General features: G+C 39.9%; 1 protein-coding gene across 1 annotated transcript in view; it reads right to left on the bottom strand.

Annotated features, from left to right (window-relative positions):
• Nucleotides 1-727: 727 nt before the first annotated feature.
• LOC128378523 (neurabin-2-like) overlaps nucleotides 728-12,354 on the bottom strand; it is a 32,880-nt gene continuing 21,253 nt past the window's right edge. Inside the window, exons 6-15 of the mRNA XM_053338083.1 lie at nucleotides 10,061-10,193; nucleotides 9,380-9,500; nucleotides 7,898-8,002; nucleotides 7,438-7,573; nucleotides 4,289-4,432; nucleotides 3,787-3,840; nucleotides 3,469-3,600; nucleotides 3,205-3,302; nucleotides 3,023-3,119; nucleotides 728-1,496 (exon numbers count right to left, since the gene is read on the bottom strand). Coding sequence (XP_053194058.1) covers nucleotides 1,443-1,496; nucleotides 3,023-3,119; nucleotides 3,205-3,302; nucleotides 3,469-3,600; nucleotides 3,787-3,840; nucleotides 4,289-4,432; nucleotides 7,438-7,573; nucleotides 7,898-8,002; nucleotides 9,380-9,500; nucleotides 10,061-10,193 — 1,074 coding nt within the window. The 3' untranslated portion in view covers nucleotides 728-1,442. The remainder of the gene's footprint in view (nucleotides 1,497-3,022; nucleotides 3,120-3,204; nucleotides 3,303-3,468; nucleotides 3,601-3,786; nucleotides 3,841-4,288; nucleotides 4,433-7,437; nucleotides 7,574-7,897; nucleotides 8,003-9,379; nucleotides 9,501-10,060; nucleotides 10,194-12,354) is intronic.

The raw sequence follows: 12,354 nt of genomic DNA, 5'->3' as shown, positions 1-12,354 counted from the left end.
CTGCCTCCAAGAAATGATTGAACAACTGACACTACAAAGTGCACCTTAGGAGATCCTGCAGTACATATCACAGCTGGAATTAACTGACTGCACTCAGTTAGTGAGTACAAGTGGAAGCTGTGGAATATAGTTATATTCAAGCTAGTATATTCAGTTTTTTGTGATTCTGAGATCCAATTTCTATAATGTTTCTCTGCACCAACTTAGGAATATAGTACATGACCATCCTGAATAACAGGATAATGGTGTGCATGTCAACACACAGATAGTACAACACCAACAAATATACACAATTAGAAGCTCTATAAGCACATATTAGACTATTAACACCCTGTTTGCCATTGATGTTGATAGAAAAAGAGATGAAACAGACCAAATCTGGACAAGTGAACCCCTCCATTCTCCACAGTAAGACGATGCCATTTACTCATTGCACTGCCTTACTCTCAGCCACCTGACCCATTCAATTGCTTAAGCCACTGAAATACTTTTAAATAGACGTATAGAATATATACAAACAATATGCCATCAACGTTCAAACCCCAAATGCACATTTCTGCCCCATTCCTTCCATTGCTCACAGAGAAGTTAGGCTAGAAAAGAAACCAAAGATTGGGTATTATTTCACAGTTTTTGTCACCAATCAGAAATTTGTCTGCCATCTTGTTTGATAGTTTTTATTACGTAACTATCAGGGAGGCCCTTCTTCTTTCCAAGTTTTTGTTGTTATGTGTTACTATCGAGTCTCCACTTCGAAATTTGTGTCGAGTCTTGAAATAAAATGAGGTGGCCACTTCTCCTTGTAGATCTGTCCTCTCCATAAGGATCCAGTTCCATAAAAGAGATGGTTCATCAACCACCTTGTTAAAAAGTAGTATAACGACAATCAAATAACCTTTGTCCATTCTTGTTCTTGTTACTCGTTTTTTCTCTACATTTATGCCCTCTGTCACTCTATAAAGCACTTTGTGATGAGCCTGTTCGTTAAAAGCGCTTTTTTTAAAATAAATTTGAATTGATAATAGACTCCCGGTAAGATACAGTTGATGAGGAGAGGACAAGCAATCATCCATAAATAAATTACAGGATCTTCAATGTGGTTTTTCTGTGTTGATTGCCAAGCTGGTTGCCAGGAAGACACACTAGGAGGATTCTGGGTATTACAGAGGGTGCATTCTGGGATTGGTTATTTGACTGACGGAGCTCTAAGCGACTGGCAGATGTCAGATGAGAGGTTGCTTCTTTCCGCTTTGTATGTCACACTCCTCTTCCTCTCGCTTATCATTGTCATCCTTGTTATTCTCCCCCCCACCCCCCGCCACCCACCCGCTACCCGTCCGTGCAGTAAATGGGTTGATTGGAGTAAAATACAGCCCCGGTCAGAATGAAGGCAGAGCTCCACCTCTTCCAGTCACAGACAGGAGGTAGGAAGTAGCAGCAGTCTAGGAGGGGTTGGGGGTTTTCAGGGCATCCACTTTGGTCTCCAAGTCTGTAATCTGTGGAAACAACACAGTGGAGGGTAACTAACATTTTACTATACAAAACAAGTATTGAAATACTATGTTATGCTCTAATCTACCCAATCTAATCACAATTTGTGCCATTTTCTTGTTCTCAAAATATAAGAAGCATCTTTCCTTTTCTTTTGACTTTTTAAAACAGACTTAGGGTACACTCACACTAGGGCCAGTTGTTCCATACCGTGCTGTAGCACGAATGTCCCCCCTCCCCTGTCCCCCGCTGGCCCGCACTCACATTACCTCAAAACCCAAGTGTACTCAAGCACGGTTGCCTCCGACACATGCGTTGCGCAAAAACATATACAGTTTACTCTCATAAAACATGCACAGGTGTGTGTTCATGTGTGTTCATTAACTGAATAATTTAGAAGTCGCCAAATGACTTACTTTAACGAATTTCGTTTACATAATGCAGATTTGTAAAATATTACTTTTATGAGGGTCACAGTCACAGACAATAAACTCATAATTGTGGTAGCAGCTGTGCAGCAGATGTAATGAAGTCCACGCAGCACGCTGGATGTAAACTAATATTAAGTCTATAGCCTATTCATTATAATGTCGATGGACATAAATTGAGTTCTTTTGCCTTAATAATGATAAAACAATATACAAAGAATGGTCGGATTGGGAACCCATAAATGTCTCCTTGTTGCATTCAGTGTTGCTTGAAATGACCAAGGTTTAGCTAATGTTGCCATACTCAAGCATGGTACACTTGCACTCACACTAGCCAAATAATCCAGACTTTAGGGGGCAAACGTGCTTGGGCTTGGTACGATTTCCTAGTGTGAGTGTGCCCTTAGGACTGTATTCTTATAGTACAATATACAGGGAGACATTTTTCACAGAATATTAGGACCACAATTTTAAAAAACTATCTTAATTTCTTGTTTCCATTGTCATATCCCACTAAGAGCAGAGTTCTTGTTACCCCCAATAGGGGTCATAATATCAATAATAAACATACAGCATCTTTCAAGAGAGAAAATTGCATTGCATATCAAAACAAGATAACTATATTAAAAGAAAATAAAAATAAAAATGGGGTGCCGTTCATTAAAGTAAAGTTAATAAAAAGTTAATTAAAAAAGTTATTGAAAAGTTAATTAAAAAACGTTACTGATTCTGCAAGTCTCAGATCATCAGACATGAAGTCTCAGAGCTAAGGGACATGTCTACAGTCACCTTTTTTCAGTCTTGAGGCTAGGAACTGGCTCATGATAATCATAATAATGCAATAATAAAAAATAATAAAATAATTCAGCAGCACAGCGAGAAACAAGCCCATGAGGTGCTTTGATTGAATTCTCTATTCATAAATGGGCTCAATCGAACATTACACAGACTTAGTACGAGGGAGCTGGTATGATGAAGTCTGTTTAATGTCCGGTCCAAATAATGCAGACATTTGCGTTCTCATATACAGCTCTGTTTTCTGCTTGAAGAGCTGACACTGCACTCTTTACTTGAGACTAGCATGGTAATGTATTTTTCTTTACCTTTTCCTGCAGGTTGTCCGTCTCCTCTTTGTGTGTTGCCTCGCTCTCCTCTTGTGCTCGACGCTGAGCTGTCTCCTTCTTTAGGTACTCGATTTCCCTGCAACACACACACAGACACATACACATTAAAACTGTGTATTTACTCCTTCCTTCTAACCTTGATTTCATCCCTCCTTCCTTACTTTTGCTGGTATTCTTTAATCAGTCTCTTGGCTTTGCAGTATTTCCTCTCTAGGGTTTGGTACTGAGCCTGGGTTTCTTTCAGGTGTTCATCCACGGCCTGAAAACACACAGACACACACAGAGTCAATAAATGAAAAGTACTAGTTTTGGTAGTTGTTTAAGCTATCAAATAATGAGACAAGAATACTCCATCCATTCCTCCATTCATGTCTGATTGTTGCGTCCTTGCCTATAAAATTGCTTATTCTCTAAATCAACATTACCTTACATAGGGACTGTGCCTCCATCCAGTATCCCTCCAGTTTCTCCATCCTCTCTTTACTGTCCCGGATGTTTTGCTCCAACTGAGCACGCTCCATCCGCCAACGTAACTTATCCTGCTCTGCATGAGCCAGCTGGAGGTGAGGGGGGCATTGTGGGAGAGAGGGGGTGGTACGTGGGAAGTAGAGTTAAGTCATTGTTCAGAAAGCAAAATAACTGATACTATCCTGGTGTACATTTTCCTCTGCAGTATAACCTGGATACTGTAATGTGTTTAATATCTGCGTGTTAAGAAGTGACTGAAAGTAATGTGGTCTCACCTTCCTCTTTAGCAGCTGGATCTCTGCCTGGGTCACTGCATGTTTAATCTGGAGCTACAGGAAGACAGAGAGTATAGAAATAAAATATAGTTTTAAATACTGCGTTATTTTAAAGATTGTGGAGAAGTCTGGCTTTTGTAACATAGTAGCATAGTCTAGGCCGGAGGTGGAAGCTAACGTAACAACATTATGTTTTCTGCTGGTTTACGGTTATTTCCTTTAGAGACGAAAACACAAAAGACTGACAAAATTGAAAATGTCTTCACAGATGGTGAAGAACTTTGGCTTTTGTGTGTTTTGGCTTAAGTATATAATGCTAGGCAGGACGTCAAAGCTAATGTAACCACATTATGTTTTTGCTGATTTACGGTTATTTCCTTTAGAGACGAAAACACAAAAAACGGATACAACTGAAAATATTCTCACATAATTTTTCAAATCTCTATTTACTCCATATCAAGATGCATGAGCGATGGGTACATAGATTCATTTAAGGATTTACCTCCTTGAATTTATGGGTCAGCTTCTCAGGGTCCAGCTCCACAGGGGACAACATGTCCTGGTTCTCTGCCAGGTCGAAAACCTCAATGGAGTTTGGAAACACAGGACTCATTTCCTCCTCCTCGTCTGTTGCATATTCTCCTGTCTGCAGGTTAACGGAAAAGGAAAGGAATAAAAAGAACCATTAATAATTGAAAAACATGACACATATTGTATTTGTCTGTTGGGGGAGTGGAGCTGAGTTTAAGGAAGAGTTAAACACATTGGAAAATACGCTAATTCGCTTTCTTGCTGATAATGAGATGTTCAGATTGACACCACTTTCATATCTGTACGCTAAATATGAAGCTACCACCAGCAGCCTGTTACCTTAGCTTAGCACACAGACTGAAAACAGGGGGAAACAGCTAGGCTGACTCTGTCTAAAGATAACATCTGCCTAGCCTCTAAAACTAACTACAACACATTAAATCTTGTTTATTTTATCTATACAAAAACATGACTGTAAAAACACTATGGTGTAGTTTTAGGGGGAAGGATGCACTGCTTTGTGAGCTTTAGCGATGTTGCTAGGTGGATTTCATTACTGTAAGACAGAGCCAGCTAGCTGTTTCCAGTCAAAATTGACCAAACTTTTCCTTTAAATTGTTACTTACAGATCAGATTGATACCAAACAAAACACAGACTCCTAGTTCCAGTCCTTTCTCTCCTTGATAAGTTGCTGTATAATTTTATTTGGAGGAGTATGTCATATAAAATGGTATAAATGGCAGCTAGCCGGGAGCGGACCACATGCTGTAAGTATGAAATTACAAATTAAGTGAAAGAAACAAGCTCTTGCTGGCAGTCTGACAGTTCAGACTCAACCCTCTGAAACTGAATGCAGCCACTGCCTGTAACTGCCTGTCTTCCACTAAAAGGATTAACCCAATCAATAAAGTCTGCTAATCATTTGTCTTCTTATACATTACAAAGGGAAATTAGCTTCACATTAACACAGGTCTGCAATGTCTTTTCAGGTTTACAGCAACTATCAAAAATGCATTAACTAAAATGTAGCACTGCACTTTATATATCTCTATGATGTAATGATCACAATGTATCTTCAGCTCTCGTTACATTTTCTACTCTCACACTGAGACAAGCACACTTTCTGACATTTATTATTAAGCTACATCAAACCAGAGCAGTGCTGCTGTCTGCCTTAATATCCTGAACGTTTGGCTCTTCTGATCTGCCACACAGAAATATTACGAGTTCAGGAAATGTCCGCCTGATGTCTGATGATGTCATCACAGTTATATCAGGGGTTATATAAGCCTGGATTTGAAAACTACACGTTTTAATAGAAAATCTGTATTTCAAAGTAGGGCCTGGTGTTTGAAAGAGGTTGGTATTTACCAGGCAAGGTGGCTTAACAAAAAACTAAAGTATTAATAACAAAAGTATTGAGTTGCATTATGGGAATTGTAGGGTTCATTGCAACCCATACTAGCAACCCATATTAGGACCTAAATTTTGTCAGAATATGTCAATTGCTCACTTTTATTCACTGAATTCACCAATTTCATCATCTGCTTAAATTGAGATTCTTGAGCATGATAATATTATATAGTTTGAGGAATTCCTATCATGGGCTCTTGTGGAAATTCTGCAACAAAGCTCAGGAAGTGTGTGTCTGTTGATTTATCTAGATACACTGGTGTTGGAAATCCTCATTGGAATGAGTGATGAGCAGGGCTATAGTCAGGATTTTAGTTCCCTGGCAGAACCACATCCATATAAGAAATGACTGACAAACCACAAACCAAACTCTATGCTATTTTCTGCGTGTTTAAGAAGAAAATTAATCTTTACCTGTTTGATCAGATTTTCTGTCCGTTTTATCTCACCACATTTTGGTCTTGTGCCAGAATTGTAATTCTGGTCGAAAATGACTTTGATTGGACTTTAAAATATTCAGATTACTGCCTAAAACAGTCACATTTAGTTTGAAAATTAGATTAGATTAGAATCAGCCTTAAAAACACAACATTTGGAAGCATGTGTTTTATCTGTAGATTATAAACTACTCCTTATGTCTTTATAAACCAGTACATTTCCATATATATTACTGAGGACATGATCTTTGTGTCTTATGTGGTAGCTACAGCACTGGAGATGAGGAATGATGGCAACTTTCAGTCACCAGTTTAATCACAGTGGACCATCTAATTCACTGACTGTCTAGTTATGCTGTAATTACAGGGTGAATTTACATTCAGCCTATTGATTCCAGCGTTCCCTGGAGTAATTACATATATTCTAAATGGTTAATTGCAATTTGCTTTTATTGACACAACACACTAGCAATTTAAATAATGGTTGCTGTTGTGGTCCCCTCTATGACCACAAGATGGAGAAGGTGGGCTAAGTGTGAAACCATAGGCCACGTGGTGGCACACAGACCGACATTTTGTCACACACACACTGTATACACACACACACACACACACACACACACACACACACACACACACACACACACACACAATGTCACCCTCCTCTCTCCTACTTCTCTCTTAATCTGCTCATCTCGCTCTTGTTGACTCTCTCTAAATCCTCCCTCTTTTGATTTTCTGCAGCTAACAAAAGCTCCCAGCCTGTGTGCAGTGCTGCATGTTTGGGAAACAGCAAAATAAGCTGAAGATGTTCTGGGGGTGATAAATGCAGCATAAAAAAACAGCTTTATCACCACCATAATCCTTTGGGGCTATTGTGTACCATCAATGTACATCCAGTAAAAGTCCTTGTTTTTGCCTCTGATAGGCTCAGACTCAGGTTCACTTATAATAACAACCTGAGCCTGACAGTGGCAAAAATAAGCTATTTCAGTTGACGTATATTGACGGTGCACAATTGCCCCTAAGGACTAAATTGCAGCCTATTTTACGTCTGCAAACTGAGTCAATCTCACTCAATACTGGACCAATTTCAAAGTCTGTTATCCCCATACGTCACTTAGACAAGAAAAGAAGGAAAAATAAGGTCCAGACTAAAATATAGTGGAGTTACCCTTTAAGGGGCAAAAGTGAAGGATGGACACCTCCAGTCACTCTTCCATTCTTGTGTATGTTTGTGGGTACTGTATAGTTAAGTGTTGTACGTACCTCTTCATCATCATCCATGTACTGTTTGTATCTCTGCTCCATCATCTCTCTCTGCCATCTCTCCTGTTCCAGAGTCTGCTGGATCAGCTGAGCCACTTCGCTCTGCTCCCCCGGTTTCTCCCGGCCAATCACAAACCTGGAAGCACATTCAACAGTCACCGATAATAAATCTGAAAATAGTCAAATCCAGACACACAGCAACTGCAAACCTCAAGACATGCATTCTCTCTCACACTCACACACACACACGAATTGAAAACATGAAAAGGATTCAAAATGCACCACACGCAAACCAGGAGAAAAAAAAAATCAAACCACACCACACCAACTGCAAGCCTGAAAACATAAAATGCACCCAACACAAACCTGCAGCACATACCAACTAAAACCCTGAAAAATATGTTTATTACAAATCTGCAAAAACAGGGAGAGTGAGTGAGTGTGTGTGTGTGTAACAGACCTGACGGTGCCTGTGGTGTTGCGGAGGACAGATGCAGCAAAGCTCTGAGTAACACCAACCAGGCTTGTCCCATCAACCTCCACTATCAGATCATTCACCTGGATCCTGTACACATACACACACAGAGAGAATATATGTGATAATAAGACAAATATGAATGTATGATTAAGACAGAAATAAAGCATCATATAGGCACCTAGATTTAGAGACCAATATAAATATTAGACTATTGGATGGGTCATTTATTTGCTTTCTTTCATGACAAACAGTGTATCCCTCTGCCCAGCACTTAATGTCAAAAATCTCTGACTGTAGTGTTGCCATGGGATAGCACATTGAGTTGCCATGTGTGTATGAAATGCGCTATATAAATAAAACTGCCTTGCCTTGCCTTGCCAGACATGGTCACTGGTTACGGTTTTTGGTACAGGTACAAGCATAACCTAGCAACCTCACTGCCATGACTACAGGAAGCTGTGCACACCGCACCTGGGTGTTGTTGTGCAGCATATATAACTTGGCACTGGAACTGCACTGTTTTCACTTTCATGTATTTTTCTTTGGGCAGCTTTCTGCTTTCAACCAGCTCGGCTACAAAAGGACACAAAAACAACCCAATAGCGTTTTCATGTCTGGTGACGTTTGAAAATAACGTCATAGGAATGAATGGAGGGGGCTGCATCCCATTATTTTTCTTAATACATGGCACTTGTGGGGCAGTGGTGGCCTACAGGTTAAAAAAGCTTGTGAATAGAGGGTCGCCAGTTCGGTAGCCACATCGACAGGATAAATCTGGGTGCGGAAAGTGAAAAGGCAGCTTTCGCCTCTCCTTCATAACCACCACTGAGGTGACCTAGAGAGCAAGTCAGTGGAGCTGCTTAGTGGCCGGCAGACTGTGATTGTGCTGGGCAGCTTCCAGGTGTGAATGTGTAACTGTGTGAATCAGGATGTTCTTCAAAAAGAGAACATTACTCTCAGAGAAACTCCCCTGAAAAAAAGGAAGGTTACAAAAATAGCCCAACTAAACAAGAACATTACCAAAAACTAACAGTATCAGTTCTTTCAGTTGCCTCCACCCTGCAGACTGAAGCGGTCCCTTGGGAATCTCTCCTGCCTCCAGGTTGTCAGTTTATGCTAAGCTAAACATGTTTTCAGCTCCAAATGTAACACAAAGACATATTTGATACAGATCTTCTTATATCACTCTCGGCAAGAAAACAAATAAGTGTATCTCCCAAAATGTCGAACTTTTCTTTTAGCATATGTTTTGTTTTTCTGTCAGATTTGGAGCCTGGTTGGTAGATCTCAGCACATCATTACCTAACAGACAAACGCTCCTCTCATGTCTCAGGCATAAAGCAGTTCCTCCAGGAGTGTTTTTCTGATTGTTGGAACCAAAAACATTTGATTTTGCAGTGGCTTTTCTCACATATTGCAATGCTACCTCACAAAATGAAGATAACAGACAGGTGGACAGCGTACCTGCCGTCTCTCTGTGCCGCTCCGTTATCAGTGACCGTCTTCACGAAGATTCCCAGTTTCTCCAGACCCATATCAGCTCCTGCACCCATGCCTATGATGCTGATACCCAGACCATCACTGTCTGAGATACAGAAAGACAAACATATGATGTAAATATTAAAAATGAAAATATTGATGTTGTGATGTGAATGTTATGCTTTATGGCATCATTATATAAAAATCCACAGTAGTCCATCCTTCATTGTTCTGATAATCATGTATCTTAGTAGAGTATCATCAATATAAACTGCTTAGAGCATTGATATCATTTCAGTGTATCCATAATGTTACATCCTGCGTGTCAGTCAAACAAATAAAACATTAATCTAAATTCAATTCTTCAAAAACGGAACATTATTCATTATAGCTATACTGCTGTTTTGAGAGCAGCCGTCACGGATGGTTGCTGGTTCAAATCCATTACCTCCAGAATTACTGCCCGCTAATTAGGCTAATCCGCGCTAAATTTAATCCCATAAGGGGATAATGGAGTTGTTAGCAGGCAGACAGTGTATGTGTCTGTTTCTAGCACCCTGTCAGCTATTGTGTGGACATGTGCGAGTGTGTGTGTGTGTGTGTGTGTGTGGTTACATAAGAGGCTTGACTGAGTGACTCTCAATGATTGGAAAGAAGCGTGTGTACCTTTCTCCAGCTCGACAGGAAATAGGTCCAGCTTCTCCACTCTTTTCTCCAGCTCGTACTCGGCGGAGGCTGCCATGGGGTCGACATCGTCGTTACGTCGGTCGTAATCTTCGTTAGAGTAGGTGGTGAAGACCTACAGACAGAGCAAAGGTCAAAGGTCAGAAGGCCTTCTTTTTCTAGCTGCGTGTGGCTCATGTCTTTGAATAAGATGTTATAAATATAAAACAGGGGCACCATGATGGTTCCCTGAGGAACACCATCATAAAGGCCTCAGAAACCCTGTTGTCAGGGACATCCACCCAAGACATATTCAACCTAATATTCATATTCAAATATATTCAAACATATATTTCACTACACAAATATGAGTATTATGAAATTCAGTTCGACAGTGACTACATTGGCTTATCCAATGAGGTTCTTCATTAGTCCTTGCCAGCCAGTGAGTGACCTGTAATTAACCAGCTCTGAAGTGTGGGAACACGTCTCTCGATGTATTTTCCCATCTCTTATTCTGCTCTCTATCACACCCCTCCCCCCTTTTCTAAAAGGTCAGCAGCATCTGTCTCCCCAGTGACCATCTCTGTGATCACGTGGTTTCGTTTCCATGGTAGCTACAGGCTTTCCCAGCGTGAATTTGGCACTACCACAGACTCGCTCCCTCGCTTACTCTTTCTCTCTCTCTCTGTCCCCGTCTGGTAGAAATGCTAATATGAGTGTATTATAGATATACAGAGAGAAACACAACCAAAGGCCTTCATGTGTAGGAGGTGCTTGTTGCAGTATTATTTACATCCCCTAAATGTAGAAGACCAATACACACACACACACACACACACACACACACACACACACACACACACACACACACACACAGGGTTAGAGGGCGTGATTGTTAAACTGCTTCCTGTTGTCACGTTTCCTTCCTGTTGAGTAACTTTAAAGCTGCATCAGTTTGTGTGTGTGTGTGTGTGTGTGTATGTGGCTTCAGAGTGTTCCCTGTAGACATCATGAACATACGATGTCTACTTTTCAACAGAAATGTCAAAACAACACACACAAAAAACAACAGCTGAGGTACTATACAAATATTAACCACTAATGCACTGAGATGGTGAAATGTACTCTTTACACTGAGTTACGCCGTGCTGATTGGTTAAACTCACAGATTAAGATACATTTTATTCATATTATCGTAATAAAGTGTTAACCAAAATATAACAAAAAGTAGGTTTCTTGAGGTTTTTATACTTTACCAAAGCCACAAAGAAATATATGTACATTCCAATATTTATCAGGTGTGTTGCCAAAAATCATTTTTATTCTTTAGTTTCAGCAAGCTCCAAAAATGCTGCATCCTACAACTCCCATAATGCAGTTTGATATCACTTTCATTAGACTCTCCTCTTTGAAAGTCCACACTTCCAGTTTGTAACTCACACTTCCTCATTTGCAGTCTCCATGACTGCTCTGAGATAACTCCCATGACATCACTATGACGTCATCATGGTTATCTTCTCCGACTAGATAAACGTCCTCTAGCTGAGATAACATTCATCAAGACTAGTAAATTGACACTGATATGTAAAATCAGTGGAGTGCACCTTTAAATCTTTATCAGGTATGTGCCCAAGAAGGTCAACATTGATAATCAATGTCAGTGTGTACACATTAATGATTTACAACATTAGTAATCCGAGGTATCTCGTATAGATGAATCAATAGGATTTAATCTAATATACCAATCACTGGAATTCAATAAATATATATACAGCTATTCATAATGAGTCAATGTAGTACTTATTTGTATACGGTACTTATGTTTTCTCTCTGTTCCTCCTCCTACCTAACAGAAGCACAGTTTCTTTCCTGCTACAGTTTTGTTTCCCATTTCAGCCAATTTCCTACTATTCCATCCATATTTATATATCCATGATTGTTATTAAATTCACGTTAACTGAGTAAAATGAACAGATTTTTAAAAAGAATGAACAATACAGCCAATTCAGGGCTAATGCTCGTCTCTGATTGCGTGTTCCTGCTCCGAGCATCCATATGATTAATCTTGTGATCACTTCTTTTCTCTTAAAAGGGAAGTGTTCACATTTTTTAACAGTCAGGAGGCCAAATGAACATTGAAATGTGTTTTTCTTGCTGTAATCATTCCTCTTGTTCATACTGACCATTAGAAGATCCCTTCATAATGCACTTATAATGTAAGTGATGGGAGATAAAAGCAACAGTCCATCCAATTCAAGTTTATCTGAAGCTAATGTGAAGCCTCAGCTGTCCAA

Source organism: Scomber japonicus, chromosome 18 (assembly GCF_027409825.1).
Source record: "Scomber japonicus isolate fScoJap1 chromosome 18, fScoJap1.pri, whole genome shotgun sequence".
Taxonomy (NCBI): Eukaryota; Metazoa; Chordata; class Actinopteri; order Scombriformes; family Scombridae; genus Scomber; species Scomber japonicus.
This window is presented reverse-complemented; position numbering and strand designations above follow the sequence as displayed.